This window comes from Anabrus simplex, chromosome 6 (assembly GCF_040414725.1).
Source record: "Anabrus simplex isolate iqAnaSimp1 chromosome 6, ASM4041472v1, whole genome shotgun sequence".
NCBI lineage: Eukaryota > Metazoa > Arthropoda > Insecta > Orthoptera > Tettigoniidae > Anabrus > Anabrus simplex.
Genome location: NC_090270.1, coordinates 170,796,106 through 170,815,336, shown reverse-complemented (window position 1 = coordinate 170,815,336; position 19,231 = coordinate 170,796,106). Strand labels below are relative to the sequence as shown.

At 37.7% G+C, this 19,231-nt stretch overlaps 1 protein-coding gene across 6 annotated transcripts in view; it reads right to left on the bottom strand.

The window, feature by feature from the left end:
* The window catches only part of Marf1 (meiosis regulator and mRNA stability factor 1-like protein), an 818,555-nt gene that overhangs the window by 547,046 nt on the left and 252,278 nt on the right, over window positions 1–19,231 (bottom strand). For all 6 annotated transcript variants that reach the window (XM_067150043.2, XM_067150047.2, XM_067150048.2 and 3 more), the window contains exon 8: window positions 12,249–12,512. In XM_067150043.2, the coding sequence (XP_067006144.2) occupies window positions 12,249–12,512 (264 nt within the window). The remainder of the gene's footprint in view (window positions 1–12,248; window positions 12,513–19,231) is intronic.

Genomic DNA, 19,231 nt, shown 5'->3' with positions numbered 1-19,231 from the left:
TGCACTTTGCTGGTATCAAACTAAACAGTCACTTAGACTTAAATTGCCATTACCTACGGTCTTACATAAAATAGTAATCACGGGAGAACATCAACTTGTACTTAAAATAAGCATTATAACGCGCTCACTTGGATCTGACAACCTTTACATTCATTAATCGTTCTGGACTGCTACAGGACATCGCTCCTCTCAAACAGCCTTCCTCAGAAATATTACACCTCAACCTATATACCATGTCACAAAAAATCTTCTCCATCGAAATACAGGGCTTCTTACTCTCTGCTTCCTGCTTATTCAACATCATTCATAAAATACAGGCTTACTCTGCCTTTAATATCTTCCTAACTATTCTCATAATATTTCATTTCCATTACAATCCATTTCCTTCTTGCCTGAAACTTTTTTTTAAAATACAAGCAATCCCATGACCAAACAATTTTATATTGATCTCACAATTAACTTCTAGAAAATTTTCCTACCTCAGGAGCTAAATAGCATACTGCTTTTTCTGTATCACAAATACACCGCGTGACAAAATTTAAGTTTCCCAAAAATGCCAACTTCACCATACATCACTGGATTTCAATAGAAACTGCAAATTTCGCTTACCCAACGGCTGAAAGCATAATAACCATCATACCAAATTTTATCCTCATGTGAATATTATTACTATTATTATTATTATTATTATTATTATTATTATTATTATTATTATTATTATTATTGGATGCGTCGTTATTTGACTTAATGACACTCATAACAGTTATTTTATCGTGATAATTATTGTTAACTTTTATTGGCCCGAACATTATTTAATTGATTTTCATTGCAATATTTAACTTCACCTTTATTTTTTAAAAGTAATTTTAACACATTTTTAAGTCTCTTGCACGGACAAACAACTGACAATTTGCCTCCACACCAGAATAATGACAACACATATCCTCGTCATCGCAACACTTAAATTTTACACACGCCACATACAAAACACAATGCTATGGTTCATTTAATTAATTAATTAATTAATTAATTAATTAATTAATTTAAAAGGACAAGCATTTACATTCCTAACTACAAAACATGATATTTAAATTAGACAGACCTGTAATTGTATCATTTGGGGTGCCATTACCTCGGCTTCGTTTTATGCAAGCCACATCGGACGTAGCCTCTCATAATTGCACTACCTCATAAATACACTGATTCTGCACTCAGCTTGAAGCAACACATTCATTTTTTTTAAATATAAAACACACAACAATAAATTTTATTCTGTACACCTGTACAACATTTAAACCACCCCGCTTCATGTCGAGAACTCAACTAATACAGTTTGCAGAGACCTCCACCTCCTTCCTATCCAGGTGTCTTACAAGTGTGACTGACCGTGAGACAAAAGCTTATCTTCGCCAGACTACCTCAGTCCTCCCTTACCGATTACCAAAATAACATTGTCGGCAGTAATTCACAAGAGCTATCTACGACTTTGCTCTCTCCCTACGCAGAAGTTCAAGAATCCTGCAATTATTTAGCTTATGATTTTCTTCCCCGACCGGGGTGGATATCTCGAATACAATGTTGCAATATCTCATTTGTCTCGGTTCACCATTTACCACTTGGTAATATTCATCCCACCAGCCAACTGGCTTTACAGATTCTACAAGTCTATTTCACACACTTTAAGCTTTCTTCTTAATGTCGCCTGATGCAGCTTCACCTTCTTGGACAATTGAATGATGACTGACGCTCTTGGTTGAGGGAGTATTTATGCATTTTCTAGGGATGCTCTGCTTGGCATTATCTACTGTTGTGCAATCATTCCAACTGATGAACACTGGACCAATTTTGAGACTCAAACCAGAGATTCCACCTATTTTTCCAGTCATGACTGTGTTGATTGCTTATTTATCCTGTTTCTTTAACAGGAGTAATTAATTTCGTGCATGTGGGTTCCCGTGCATTTTGACCACGTCCTTGACAAGTGCATTCCTCTTGGCCAAGATAGGTGCTACCTTCTCTCCAGGCCTAATTAAATAGATTTCCACCCTATGGATCAACTTCATGAAATATAACCCAAAATCTTAATTACCTATTACTTTGTTAATGACAGTGCCAAAATCTCTCGCAATGAGGTTTATTATCCAGAATTTCATTATTGATTACCCGAGGTCTTCCGAAATGTTCCGACCTCATTCGATGCTTGGTGGAACGCTCCCCGCTGTGGGTTGTCATGTCACAGATAAGCTCGCAGTAAAAATATGGGTGCACTTCACCTTGTAGTTGAAATTTCAGCAAGGTAGAATTATGGGTTCAGTATGGCAAATAGCTAGAACTACGTTGTAAAGACAGCTTTTTCCTGTCCCATCAAAATTCCTATACTAAACTTTGTCGTCATCATCATCATCATCATCATCAATGTCCCACTCCAGTCACCTGGATGTGGTTAACAAGCCTCCTCCACTCTTTCTGTCTTTTCACTTTTCCTTCTCCATTACTTCCACCACATCCAATCCAGCTTCTCTAATGTCTCTCCAAATCTCATCCATCCACCTTCTTCTCGGTATTCCAACTGGTCTCTTTCCCTTAAAATGTCTTTCTAATTCCCTTCTTGTTACCTGTTCCTTTCCCATTCTTCTTACATGTCCGAACCATCTCAGTCTTGCTTTCTGGATGTTCTGTACTAACGGTTCTATATTTAGCTCTCTGATTTTAATATTTTGGATTTTATCTCTTCTTGTCTTTATAACCAATGTTCTTAAAAATTTCATTTCTACTGCTTGGATCTTACCATCTTCTCTCTTATTAGTTACCAGCATTTTTAGTCTGTATGTAACAATTGGTATGAAATACTGTTTATATAATGTCAATTTCGTTCTCTTGGGTAATCTGTCATCCCATAAAAGCTCTGACTTGATGATAAAATGTTGTACTTTTACTTAGTCCGTTATTAATTTCAGGGTTGATTTCATTACTACCATTAATAATGCTACCCAGATATGAAAACTATTCTACATTCTCTAACCGTTCTCAGGTCCACGTTCACTTGGCTTTTCTTTTTCTCCTTTCTGAAGTGCACGACTACAGTTTTCTTTTTACTAATTACCATTCCAAACTCCTTCAGATTTTCATTCCAAAGGTCCAGTCTCCCTTGTACTTTTATATTTTTCCCCAAATCACAAACCCATCTGGAAATACCAAAGCATTCACTTCATCACTACTGATACTCTGTTTTACACGTTTTATGATTTCATCCATCAATATAATAAACAATAATGGCGACAGTGCACTTCCTTGCATGAGACCTTTCTTTGTATAAAATGTTTCAGAGTCACCACTCCCCACCTGTACACTGCTTTAACTCTCACGATACAACATTTATATCTTGTTAATGATTTTGGTACATTCCTTTTCCGTAGGCATTCCCATACGTGTTTTCTCTTAGGCTAACTGTATCATAAGCTTTTCCCAAATCCAAAAATACAAAGATGATTTCCTTGTTCCTTTCCAGGTGTTTTTTCATTATCGTTCTCACTGTAAATATCAAATCCATTGTTGATCTATTCGGTCTAAAACCATATTGTTCTTCCTCTGTGTTTCTATTATATCCCTCAGTTTTTTGTCTATGACTTTCTCCATTATGTTTAGCCCATGTGATAATAGGGCTATACATCTATAATTTTCACATATCTTCCATAATTTTCACATTTCTTCCCATTTCCATTTTTGAACGATGGTACAATGCTTCCCTGTTGCCAATCTTTCAGTCCTTTCATCCTTCCATATAGCATTGAGGGCTCGGTATAGCCACTGTAGTCCACTGCTTCCTGCTGCCTTAATCATATCAGCATTGAATTCGTCTTTTCCACTTGCTTTACCTTTGGTCATTGCTTTCACTGCCCTTTCAAGTTCCAACCATGTTATCGGGTTCTCTTCTTTTTCTCCATCTATTATTTTAATTTTCTTATCTCCACCTTCCTCCGAGCAGTCATCCTCAATTTAAAGTTTTTTAAACTACTTTGCAATCACCTTTAGAAGACCTTTTTCGTCATGTACTATGAATCCATCTTCTCTATCTACTAATGCCTTGATTTTTTTCTTGATTTATTCTTTTCGATTTTACTCTGTATAATAGTTTCTGATTTCTTCGACTATCTTGCTCAATTCTGTTCGTAAACTCTCCAACATTTTCCTTTTCTTCCTTGATACTCCTCTTTACTTGTAGTTTCAATCTTTCGTATCCCACATCTAATGTTTCTATCTTATTCTCATCCCTCTGATACGTCTTTTGCTTTTCCTTATCCATTTCTTTCTTTGCCTTGTTCCATTTATTTCTTTTTTTTAATTTTGCCTGTCCACCACCGTATCTCCTTTCCCTTAACCTTTTCTCTTGATTTCCCGCACACCTCAATTGCTGCTTCCACAAATGTCTGACTTAAATTGTTCCACTCTTCTTCTCCAATTCGTATTTCTGTGTTAGGCAACTTCCTTTTTATACCATCTTGAAATGCCATTCTTTTATCCTCCTCCTCCTCCTCCTCCTAATCCTCCAATTCCGAAATGCTGATCTTTGGTTTCTTCTGTACAATTTTAGGTATTTTTACTTGTTTTTAATTCCACAATTAATAATCTATGATTACTTTCCATACTTTCCCTGGGGATTATCTTCGTATTCATGGAGTATCTTCCCCATTCTCGGTCTGTTATTATAAAATCAATGAGTGTTCCATACTGTCCATCCTAACTATATTGGCTGATCTTATGTCTATTCCTCTTCATAAACCATGTATTCTTTATTACCAGGTTATTTCTGATACAAAAGTCCAAAAGTTACTCTCCATGTTCTTTTCTATCGCCGTACCCATGTGGGCCCAGAACATTCTCATATCCCATTTTATCAGTTCCCACATGGGCATTCAGATCTCCCATTATCATGATCCCATCTCCAACAATGTGTTTCCAGTTCACTGAGGAGATCATCTTTTTCTTCCCCGCTACATCCTGTCTGTGGAGCATACACCTGTACTATCTTCATGTATGTGCATTATTATAATTCTTTCATTTACATACTCAACTTCAGCTATTGTTAAAATATTTATTGTTCTTCATTATAAATTCCACTTCATTTCTTTTCTATTTACTGTTACCCATCCAGTACAAGGTGTACCCCTTTCTTAGTTTCTTCATTCCTTTCCCTTTCCATTTTACTTCACTTAATCCCAGGATATATATTTTCGTCTCTCCATTAGGTCAATCAATTCATTTTCCTTCCCATTCATTGTTAAAATATTTAATGTTCCAAATCAGGTTTTGTTCCCTGATCTAACATTTGCACGAACATCATCATTACCATCAAACTGTGCAACTGTAGCTAGAGACTTGACAATTCCATTTCCGTTTTTAAACTTTCATCTGAAGCTGAGGATTTTTTGTCGGGGCTTACTCCCTTAGCCTTTGAAGATCCCTTTTCTCCACAAGGCAGTGGTTTCCTCTTCTAAATTTCCCCAGAGAGGATGGGTTGCCCCATCCATTATCTTCGCCATTTCTAAGGTCACCTCCTTTGCCTCTGCTGTTAAGGTCTTCGCCCGTAACCCTGGGTATGGGTTCCACGTTATACCCCGTGAGACTGGGTCTCCACAAGAACTTAGCTCTCCTTCACACCAGCCTACTGATGTGGAGGATACCCACCCCCGCAATGTGGATGCAACAGACAAGAATTACTCAAGTGAAGGATAGGGACGATGACCTTATCTCCCTTGAGCCAGGTTAATGGTTGTGTATAATGCCACAATGAATTATCCCATAACTTAATCGTTCATCATTATGAGCAATTAAGCAGCGTTATTCTCACCATTATCAATATTTATGCACTCCAGATATTATATTGAATATGATCGATCACCTTTGGTGAATTACATAAAATCAGCTTCATGGTCCGTATCGCACTTCATTGTGAATCACCTTTGGTGAAGTTAACTGTCTTGTCAACATTTGATCTCAAAGCCAATGTCTGAGTAAATTAGTAATTCTTTTCGACTAGTGTTCTATAAACACAATTTGAAATGAAAGAGGACAAATTTTTACATACCTGCCAACTTTACAAAACCAAAAATCAGGAGATTTTGATTTGAATATCAGGAAAAATCAGGAGAAATCAGGAGATAAAATTGGTCAAAATTGCTTATTCTACATGTTTTGCGCAACACAGTACTACGATATATTTATAAGACTTATTGTCTCAAAGCCCGACTGTTGCTATACGAGACTACAAGGCTAAAAATTACACATCTCTATTCCCTCACAGGAAGTACGTGAGTGGGATAATCGGTCTCTGATAAGCCTACCGAAAATAGTATGAACTCATGCTCCACATGTGTGAATCAGTCATGCACTTAGATGCCATTACTTAGAAATGCAAAAATTAATATATTGCATCAAGTGCCCGCGCAACTATGTGAAGCACAATGCTATTTGGATCAAATAACTAGCCGATGTTCCCGTGTTTCGCTACGGAATTCTCAGAAAGACTGTCCTTATAGTTTTCCCAACTGAAGTCAACATGTCATTACGACGATGCCAGTATGAATGTCGCGATTAAAAGCAATGCTTTCATATGAAATATTCGATAAAATGAAAACAGAACATTTTCTCACTTTTAGCAAAAAGTACTGCAGTGTAAATCTATCAGTTCAAAGTTTCAGAGCTAGAATGACCAGGCTGCAGACAGCCGCGAACACTCCTGTGTAATTATTCTGTTTAAGTGTGCACACTGCTCATTCAAATCACTACCTCAGAGTAGGGATCGAATAGCTGGAATACTATGATGATCCAGTGTGTTACGTACCAGTAGTATCAGAAAATTTATGAACCAGAAGAATGGCATGCTAAACAAGAGAGATCTAACTCCCCACTCCCCAGCTTCTTCCCGCCAATATTCAAACAGGCTGTTATACTTGAAACGCAGCAGTAATCCTGTCTATCGTAGATAAATGGCAGCAGAATACACAAAGCACATCACAACAAACAATGGTCAATGTAATTGTTGATCAATTTTATGAGCTTTCTATATTGGAGGCCTTCACATTTAGTTTTCTTCCGAATCTGTGATATTAGAGCATCTAATGTAAAGCGAGTTGTCCTTTCTTTCATGACTCCCTTTTGTGTTATTATTCAAGCGATCGTTCCTTCGTGACTTTCCTCATTCTTATAATCTTCAAAATTTAATCACCATCACCACCAATGTTATTGTAGTCGGAACGGTAAAACTGAATAAGCAAATTATCACAAAAATAATTTATTCCATTATTACCACCTATTCAATACAAGCCACGTGCTACGTGGATGAAATCTACGTAATACTATATACACTTCTCAGGGACATTTTTCGCCCCTTGTTAAGGGCATCATCAACCTTTAGGTAACCTTAAGGTCACATATCTGAAACATTATCTATTCATACATGGATTACAATGAAAAGTATGTTTCAGACATTTGAACTTAAGGTTTCCTAAAGGTTGATGATGCCCTTAACAAGGGGCGAAAAATGTCCCTGAGAAGTGTATATAGTATTATGTAGATTTCATTCACGTAGCACGTGGCTTGTATTGAATAGGTGGTGATAATAAGAGTATATTTTTGTGATAATTTGCTTAAGTCAGTTTCAATACGAATCAATCATGAGAATTGTCTCTTGCAAAACTGAATAAGACAAATAATCAGAAATTGCATTCTCTGTAACTTTTGTTATGTAGTGCTTTTCAATATGACCACTAAGATAGGTAATTAAAAATTAAATTTTTGGCACCTTCCCCTCAACTAACATTTCGAACAGAGTGAATAAAATTATTTATAGCATAGACTGTAGTTCCTTATTCCCTGACTTTACATAAAATTCTGTTCACCCATTTTCTTGTACCTCGGCGCTGATACGGACTTAGGAAAAAAAAATCCAAATTCATGAATATCTCCGTTATCACAGCCGGTACGGTAAAAATGCATAAGACATAAATGATAGGAAATTTAATAATATATAACTTTAGGTATGTAGTATTTATCGCTAGGGCCAATAATAACAAATATTTGCGAATTAAATTTTAGGCCTTCCCCTAAACTACCATTTCACTTAGCGTGAATAAAATTATTTATGGCCTAGATTGTAGCGACTTATTCCCCGATTATGCATACCGATTTTCATTGAATTCTCTTCAGCCGTTTTCTCGTGATGAGCCTGCGTACGTACAGACAGACAGAAATTACGGAAAATTAAAACGTGTATTTCCCCCTTGTTACTATGGTCACGACCGATACGGAAATATCGTTCTTTTTAAATTCTGAGCAATGTACAGACAAAACATTTTATTTATACTGAGATCAATTACAATTAGTCAGAATTGTCTCCAAATGGCTCCTAAAATCTCTAGAAAAGTCACTAGTCGTTATCATTGAAATTATGTCACTAAATTACTAAGAAAGCGACTAGTCTCTAGAATCGACCAAAGAGGATGGAATCGACTAGACTGTCGTGAACGAACACGAACATAGCACGCGAGAACGAGAGATTGACAATCGATATACGCGTTGCGATATACAGGTTTCAATAAACATCGCACATTCGCGCACATTTCTCGCATTAATAAACTTCGATATTTCGTTTCAAAGCGGCCAATGAGCGAAGGACTTCAGGCCACTGGCGTAAAAAAAGCTGAAATGACGGGATTTGAAATCAAATGTTTGAAGTTCACCAAAAAATAAGCTAAAATCGGGAGAAAAGATAAAATAATCGGGAGGCAGGAAAAACTGTCGAAAATCGGGAGTTTCCCGCCTAAATCGGGAAAGTTGGCAGGTATGTTTTTATAATAAATGTGTAAATAATGTGGCCGATACTGAAGTACTGTGAAGTTTTTACAATAACATGCATTATTTAATTTGGAATTTTCGCTGTGAAATGAGTATGTATTTATGTTTCAATATTTTATTTGCTTGTTGTAATTCGACTAAACATGAGTAAGGTCAGGATTTATAGGCACGAAAAACAGTTAATATAAGCGGGCATATAGGCACTAAAAATAGCCATGTTATGTTAGATATAAAGGCAGAAGTGAACCATCACTTAATTTTAATGCTATGTACTAAAACCATTTCACTGCCAAGTTATGATGATGACCAGGTGAACACTCTGGGCTGGTTTTTTTTAAACCAAGGACCAATTTTACAGATGGTTTTTTACCGATACTATTATGGAATGCATAACATCCCCTTAGCCCCGCAGCCCAATACGGGGTCGGGGATGAAGCGAGATATTTTACAGCAAGTTTTTACGGCCGGATAATGAATATGATATGAATGATGGTGAATGAAACTGGGTAAAGAAGTGGATGAAATCGGCTACGGAAAGGATGTGGAAGCGGCGTGGAAACCATGTGAACGTATTCGTTGTGGTGAAAAAGAAGTACACTATAATCACCCCCAACTCTTAGTTTACTAAAATAACCTTTTCACTGCTGAGTTTTGATGCCCTGTGGGCCAGGTTTTTTTTTTTGTTTTTTTTGTTTTTAAGGAAGAAGTACTTTGACAGATACATATTTACTGATACTATTAATGGAATGCATATCGTCCCCTTAGCCCTGCAGCCCAATACGATATCGGGGATGAAGTGAGATTATATTTTACACCATATTATTACGACCAGATGCCCTTCCCGACGCAAACCCCAGTTGAGAAGATAATGAATATGAAATGAATGATTGTGAGTGAAACTGGGTAAGGAAGTGGATGAAAACAGCTGTGGCTTATGAATAGGAACTGTCCTGACATTTGTTTGGGAGTGCAAAAGGGAAACCACAAATATAAAATTTAAAAAGTAAAAAAAAAAAATTCTCAGGACAGCTGACAGTGGGGTTCGAAAGCACTCGCCTGCCGAATTCAAAGCTTGGTTCCATAGTTGTAGCATGTTAACATGCACGGCTACTCCACGCAATGATACTATTGCTGAAATATAATACAAAATTTTTGATCAAAGACCTGGGGAAAGAATTTATTTGAGGAGGGGGTGACAATTTCGCATGAGATTCATCATTACTACTTTGTCTCACACTTTCTTGTCCCCTTTATATTCTCCATCTTCTTTATCAAAATATAGCTCTCCAGAATCACTACTTATGATGGAACATTCAATTTCTTTGTCAACAAGAGTTGAATGTATCTACTTCAAGTCGCCATGATGGCTACATGTTAGCAGGAAAGATGGTCCACTCCCATGAAGCTGAAATCGTTTTCAAAACAAGCAAAGTGAAGTGCTGTATCTGTCGTACAGAACTTCTTTGAGCATTTCCATGGAATTTCAAAGCACGACACTATATCCCGTTCACATTACGAGATCAGTGAAGTACGCACTGCACCAAAACGTGTGTATATATATGGGTTTGGCGGACAAGGCACGGTGTTCAATATTGTATATATACGGGTTTGGCATTGAATGGGTAAGGAAAAATGTGATACAGCTCAAAATACAGCACAGAGCGAATGATTGATTTCAGAGGTTAGTTTATTCAGTAGAACCTCATTAGGACGTTTATGCAGGGTGATGTTGCCACAAAGACGCACACAAAACGCTGTCAACTTGTGTACACTGGTTTTTATTTACAATTATTTACACATCAACTACACATAACCTAATCAACTGCCATCACAAGCAAAACACACACATCAACAAACCACCATCTGTAACGACTGCGTATCACGAAGCACATGGAGACTGCAACCTTGAAACAGTTGACTGCTGACTGCTTACATTACCATGTCAGCCTAAACTCAACACATGCTCATGAAAACAACTCCAACTTAACTCCACTCCACCATGAAGACCGCTTCCTTATATATGTCGCCTGGCCAGACTTCTAGAAGGATATGTCACACAAACGTCAGCTCAAGCCTTATGTTTCGGACCAGTAGGTTATTAAACATTGTTTCTGGTCACACTCTTTGACAATAAATTATTTGGAGGTTAAACTCGGCCAAGTGTGAGAGAATGACTGACTGTAATTTTGAATGAAACAACACTTCGATCGAGCGAGTCAAAACTCGTAAGTGCAAGTTTAAACATACGTGCCACCGCTGAAAGATGCAGATGCCTGTCCACTTCTGGATTTTTTCTTTATCTGTGAGCGATTTCACGACTTTTTCAGTATCCATAATTAGGCTATCAGAAGACAAATATGCAGCATGCTAATCAACTTCACACAAATATATTCCTAATCTGTAGGTAGTCTACCACACAACAAATATTTGCTACCTTTCACTTTATCATTTAATACAAAACAAATTTCTAACTACTGAATGGAATGTGAAATATAAGCACCAACAGACTTACTGGGTTATTCAGCAAAATCAATGAAAACAGAAGAGCAAAACTGAACTTTCCAGATGCCAACAGCTTGCTTCCCAAAGGTGTTACTTTACTCTATAAAAGATCAGGAATTCAAGGTGTTTCCTGTTTTTGTGCAACTTTCCCCAGCCTGCATCTTGTGGTGAGGGCTCTCTGTGTTGGAAATCACATTACATGGGATGGCAAAGAACATTTTTCAGGGATGGGAAAAATGTGATCCTACTAAGCAGTAACCGTGAAAATTTATGATGCAGCAAGAGGTAAAACAGATTTAATATGACATGAATGACGACTTTGAATTTACGACAGGCTAAGTGAGAAAACGTTTTAATGAGAAATACATTAACTGACTAGGTTTCACTATTTTCACGCGTCTGGTTACATTTTGGACAGGATATTCCCATGTAAATTTATAGCGAAAAGGTTATCATTACTCTACCGGCGCTTGAAATATGTTTGAATGATACATATAAGGTTAAGTTAGGTTAGGTAACGTCTGAATACGAAACCTGAAACATTTGCCACAGAAGCTGCTGGAGTGATATTACTCCAATTTTTTAGAAGGAAACTGAACACAGACAACGTGCTCTCGGAATTAGAAAAATAATGAGTAAGCCGTAGTATGGAAATCTGCAAAAACGCAAGTTTTGAATAAGCTGATTGCAGTTACGTACCGATTTGAATGTATCTGAGGCTCTTCCTGAATTTTACGAAGAATCTGACGTGACAATCCGCTATAGTGAATATATTTTTCTCTGTTATGAATTCTCGCTTTAACGGACTTCTACTGTACCACCACGAGTCACTTCTACCCCCTACCAATCCCGATACTTCTTAAATGTTCATAAAACTATTTTCTGGCACATACCTGTACATGGAGAATGATATCTCAAATTCTCTTCTGCAAGTTCCTGATGTGGAGTCTGATTGTCTTCAGGTTTCATAAATAAACAGTTCTCTTTGGTTTGTGCAGTCTGTAGCCCATTGACACTTTTACTCCAACCATTGGTAACTGAATTGGATAGAAAACGACTAACAACAGGACGTGAACGAGTTTGATGTGGGTTGTCAACAGCATGATTCAGTGGGGAGAGATTCTCTTCACCTTGAGAAGCACTTCGCATTTTTCTTCCTACAAAGCAGAAATTCCTTTCAGAATGGTTGAAAATACATTTTATTTACACATGAACCTCTTTACACCAAAAGCATTAAACTGTGTATATCAAACCCACACTAAACAAATGGCCACGGAAATTGAAAACAATGATAAAAAGTAAACAAAGGACAACGTCTGTGATGTGTTCATAATAGTCACCTGAAAAGATTGCATAATGCATATAGCACCAATATAGTTTGCGGGAAGTGCACCTTCATAAAATTAGATTAAGCGTAATGTAGCTGTAAACCTCAGTTTCACACTACCTGTGCTGCAATGTAAGGTTCCAAAAACATAGTGCGAAGGTCAGTTTCTAGCAAATTGTGTTTCACCTTAACCAAAACATACTTATGGTATTTGCTCCTGCCATTACTTTTAAAAGTCTAACGATGATGGGATGAGGATTATAGAAGCTGGTTATGGGTGCAACTGGGAGCCTTTAGTCTAGACCTGCACCTTCGTGCAAATGTGAAGGTTGCCTTCCAGAGATCCTGTGACTACTCAGGTATCCAGATCTACATCTGTGTCTGGGCAGGCCAATTCTGGATCACCAATGCACATCCAAGAAAATGTGATCTGAGTCAAATCTAAACCTGACAGGGAAACTGCACTCAGAGGGGCAACACAATACATGGTCAAAAATATGGAGAGAACTCAAAGATTCTGATGCAACATGGAATATCAGAACATTACTGGACCTCAAGGACAACAATAATAGGTGAGAAAGAAGAGTTATTATCCACAAGCTTGTTCAATTGAATACTGATGTTGCTGCACGAAGTGAATCCAGGTTATCAAATGAAGGAAGAAGTCAGATGTACAGGATACACATCTATTGGAACAGGAAGGAGGATGGAGAATATCAGCGGTGACAACTAAACTGATGAATTAGTATCGACTCACTCCTAATGCAGTCAATGAAAGACTCGTGCGTCTACGAATACCTCTCTCTGATGGATGACAGCAGCTAATCTCCTCACATGCCCCAGCAGTAAAAGACAGATTCTAAGAACCAGTTCTACCACCTAAACACAATCCTCACCACAGATAAACTCTTTCTACTTTGCAACTTCGATATCAAGGTGGAGAAAGACATCCAGTTGTGGGGGTGCATCATGAATAGTGAACTCTTATTTCTTGGTTTGTGTGCTGAGCACGAGCTCTTTATAACAAATACACAGTTCCACCTGCCAAACTGATACCAAACCACAACCATGCATCCAAGCTCCAAACATTGGCACCTGACTGATCATGTCATCACTCGGCAATATGCCCTGATCACAAGGACTGCAAGAAACATTAATGACTGCTGTACTGACAAATTTCTTGTTAGCCATCTCAGGATACCATCTTACAAAGCCACGTACTCATTTTACAAACTCTTCCAGGAGGAAGGAAAATGACTGTGATGTTCTCTAAGCTTCATAATGAAGCCATTGCCACACATTTCCAAATAATTATTCTAGACCAGCTGATCCATAATACAGTCAAAAAATAGCCAAAACTAGAATAGGCCACACTTCAAAATACCATTACAGAAACAGCAAAGAAAATGGTGAAGGAAAAAGAAGCAACATGACAAATTCACTGACAACAATGAGAAAAACTTCAGCCTTATTAGTACTAAACAGGAGGCCAAGTTAACCCTTGCCAAGATCCATCCCCTCTATAATTCAAGCAGAAATATCAGACAAATCAGGTAAATTAAGAACAACTGGTCTGGCTCCTTGGCTGAAAGGTCAGTGTTGATTCTTTCCATTCAGTGGAACCCAGGTTCGATAGCTGGCAGATCAGGGATTTTAATCGTGTCTGGATTAATTCTTCTGGCTTAGAGAATGGGTGTTTGCGTTTGTCTCAACACTTTCCTCTTAATATTCAAACAAACTACAATAACAGCCACCAATGAAACATGGATTATTGATTTCATCCTTCCACATTGGTGTCAGAAAGGGCATCCAGACCAAAAACAGGACCAAATCTACATGAGGGCTCTGGTCGCACTCACAACCTCAGAGGTGTGGGAAAAGGTGGTAGAATAAGAGCAACTGGTTGCAACAAAAAACAATAGAACTATAAACTTGTCAGTTGCCAGGCACTTATGACATTTTTAAGTAGAGTTATAACAGGTGTATGGATCCATTCGTTCCTTTTCCGTAACTGTGAAATCTTACTAACAGCAACACCATCTCTAGGTACTGCAAAGGATACTTGACCTCACTATTAACACATTGGAGATGGCCATATCTGAATGTCTTAAAAAAAAAAATAAACACACACACACACACAGAAATCGCAGGATTTTTAAATGGTTATTGCATTTTTTCAATGCTAGGGTAAGCCATAATTATAACAACTTTTGGAATATTTAGAAAGATCACACTTTCTTCTACACAAAAGTGAGTTTTAATTATCATAATAGATCAGCAATTTTCAAATATAAATTGTGTGCATGCATAAGAAAAGGAACCACTTCTTGGTCAACAGTTCACAAAATAATTGTAGAAAACCACTGAAGGAGTAAAATGTTGAATTTTCATTTTTGATACCTAAGTATTGCTCAGACAGTCATCTACTCAATGTGTGAATGTAAAAGCCCTCTGATAATCACTGCTAAAAAAAAGTTTTATTCAATACTAAGAAAACTGACCCCTTTTCACATCGTAAGGGAGGATCCACATGCGCTTGTAGATGCGCGAACATAAGATGACTCAGATATCTTATCTTACAATAAATAAACCCTAGCTGGGCACTTTTAACGGTAATAGGTTTCATAAACATCCTGGAGAAGACTGTACAACATCTTAATCACGTCCAAGCAGAGCGGACTGTTTATAAAACACCACACATATTTGTAGACAAGGGATTAGAAACTGGGAACTCCTTTGTCTCTTGGGCCACACAGCTGTAACACATATAAAGGCATAATGCATTATAGTTTTGATTTTGCCCAATAGGTGCACTTACCTTACGATCAACAACAAGCTGGACCCATTTTCTTTCTTACAGGCTACAAAGTGGGTCTCTTTGGTGTAGCGTGTAAACCACTTAACAAAATTGTTTTGTACATTATTCCAGAAGCTTGTATTGTGGGTAAAGAAGTAAATACTGCCTTATCCCTTGTACATACCTTCTTGGAAAATTTTTCATTAGGTGAGGAGCATTTAGAATTCCATGCTAATAACTGTGTTGGGCATTATGAAAACAACATCTTAATGGGATACTTCATGTGGAGAGTTATGGCAGGAAAGAACAGCAGTTGCAAAATTTCATTTCTGCCAGTGGGACACAAAATTTCAACCTAATTTGTATTTTGGTTGTTTCAAGAGAGCATTCCCCCAAAAAAAAAAAAATGGAAGTGAAGTTATTGAAGATGTAATTAACACTGCTCTTAAAAGTTGTCACGTTTCTAGCTGTATTGTTCCTGTCGCTGTTGGCACAGAATCCGGAAATGTAACAAGTCCTACTTATGACTGGCAAAACAAGTTCTGTGCTGGAATGAAAAATATTACACAAATAACCCAGATACATCACATTGTGTATATGAAAGAACAACCTGGTATAGTGTTGAGAAAGAAATCCATAGTTTTAGACTAAGTACCCTATACCATCCTTCCATAAGATCCACCGCCTGACTTCAAGCCCCGTTTCTTCAACTGTATGTTAAATTTTGCATAACAAATGGTAACTAACAATTGTTATTAATTTAACACTTTTAAACAAAGTGCCCTGTTTCATGAACACATTTCCAACATTTGTTACGAAACAATTGTTAAATACAAATTAACACATTTCAGTGAGATTTCTGAACGTGTTTGACAGTGAGAGTCTTTTGTTTCTTTGCATAACGCGCTCCGAGTGGTGTGTTGAAGTAGTATTTTGTCACACAGATACAGGGTTGAGATTATTATAGGTTATGGTTAGTGGAGACCGGTAAGACGTAAACATGTTAAGAAAGGGGAATAAAAGCGTTATGATGAATGCGAGTTTTTATTTCATTTAATTTTAATTAAAAATTATCCGAATGTGCTTAAAAAATGAAACAACGGACTGTTATATCACAACATCCGATATAGCCTATTCTTATAATCTTATCACCGGGAAAATGTGATAATTGATGTGTTTTGCATGGTTTTCTGGCATTATTTTATTGCGGGGAAAATAATGTAATGCCTTGCTAATGCTGCAGTGGCAGCAGGAATTCTTTGAAGGATTCTATACACTTTATCCTGCACTCGCGAACATAGTCGCCTACAATTACATGAAAAGGGTCTCAAGCATAATATCTAACAAGTGGAGGCCAGACCTTGGGGTCAACCGATTTCACCGAGCTTCAATGTACCTGCGGGGAGACACTCAACGGTAACTCATGTAAAAGGGTTTAAGTCAACATGCTTTCGTTTTCGAAAAAAAAAAAAAAAAAGAGATTAGATGTCATTACACAGAATCTGCTTCGGACAAAGTGGAGGTGGTAGAACACTAAAAGGCGAACAAATTTTACTTAAACTTGTCAGGTCCACAACCTAATAACTTCTGAAAAATTTATGAATCCCCGATTCCAATGCAAGGCCTATATACTTGGGAATTACATCACAGCGGAACAGAGTGGTGGCCAAGTGGTCACCATACTTGTCTGCAAACCTCGTAGACGTGAATTCGAGTCTCGTCGCAGCTATGATTTTTGAACAAAATAAATTAATATGTCCGCCTCTGTGGTGTAGTGGTTAGTGTGATCCCGGCTCTGGCAAGAAATTTGAAAAGAAGTACGAGGGCTGGAACAGGGTCCACTCGGCCTCGGGAGGTCAACTGATTAGAGGTGGGTTGGATTCCCACCTTAGCCATCCTGGAAGTGGTTTTCCGTGGTTTCCCACTTCTCCTCCTAACTTAAGGCTACGGCCGCTTCCTTCCCTCATCCTTGTCTATCCCTTCCATTCTTCCCATCCCCCAGCAAGGCCCCTGTTCAGCATAGCAGGTGAGGCCGCCTGGATGAGGTACTGGTCATCCTCCCCAGTTGTACCCCCGACCCAGAGTCTGAAGCTCCAGGACACTGCCCTTAAGGCGGCAGAGGTGGTATCCCTCGCTGAGACCGAGGGAAAACCGACCCTGGAGGAAACACGGATGATGAAGAAGAAGATTAAATTAATATTTGAGGGACGTCAAAATAAAAATTGCAGTACAGTTTATTTTCTACCTGAAATTAATATAGGCCTAAACATTCTCACATTTACTGCTGGATCTCTTTCTATATATATATAAATTTGGGGTAGAAAAAGTTCCACTGCAATTTGATTATTCATTTTATTTGCATTTTACCTTCACATTCCCTGAAACAATGATTTAATATATATATAAAAGTATGTCTATGGCGGGACTCGAACTCAAGTCTTCGCTGTTCGGAGACAAGTACGATGACCACTCAGCCACTGGTTCACTAGTCGCGATTGCAACTCTAAGAATAGGCTATACGTGTTGCATTAGAATCGGGAGATTCATAAATTTTTCGGAAATTATTAGGTTGCAGACCTGACAAGTTTGAGTAAAATGTGTACGCATTTTAGTGTTCTATCACCTTCATGTGGTCCGAAGCGGATCCTGCCTCATGATATTTGTCCTCACAGTTGGAAACTAACTTATTTTCAATATCGTCTAGTATTTGTTCATTATAGCTTTGGTAATTAGAAATATATCTTCTGACAACTCTAGAAAGTAGTTATTTCTTAGTATGGGTCGTCCTTTGCCTTCTTCAGTTTATAAATAGTCTTCATACAGCAGTAACACTTCAAACTTACGTCTTCTACATGCCTCCATTTTGAAATTTTAGCAGTTGTTAAGAGGTTTAACAGAGGGCTGCTGCCAGGTTAATTTAACACAAGTATTAACAATTTGTTAGAGTTAACAATCCTTGATGAGACGACCATTTTGTTAAATTATGTGTTAAGTCTCCTTAACAGCAGAGTTAACACTTAACATTCGTTGAAGAAACCGGGCCTCAGTGACCTACCGCAAGTCATCAAACCCCAAGGACTTAGCATCGACAGACAGATGTATCTCCATGAAAAAATTAGACCCTTCGTATCAGAAGATAAGAAAGATACTATGTCCTGGTGTAACATCTTAACATGCTCCAACAATGCCACCACCAACCACTTCAAGTGAAAATCTTGCGGAATCAGCTTCTGTTTCTCTTCCTCTGCCAATAATTACACCATCATCTTCTTCAAAACGTGTAACGCATATAAAACAAGTATGGCTCAGAAGAGAAAACCACCAACTCCGAGAAATTTCTTCCCAAAGAACATGTCTCGACCCACCTGCAGCTACTGTGGATAGACAGGACATCGGGACCGGACGATGAAAGGGCATACAATATACACAAAACGCAGGCTTCAGCATGAATAACTGATATTTCTGTCTTATGGTGGCTGTGATTAACGATCATTAAGTATGTGATCATTTTTGTGAAGTGCAGTAGTGTTGCAATTAGTTGTCTTCAGTGACTTTCTGCAAGTCATAAAACCTTAGAGACTTAGCATCAATAGCTAGATCTCCACAAAAAAATTAGACCATAAATAATATCTGTTGGTAATTTTCATTCAAAAAATCCTATCAAAATATCCTTGAACATGAAAATGTAAAGGCCAGCATAACTTCCAAAAAGCTTAGTAGTTATTTATGTCACAAAGTAAGCTAATTTTTAA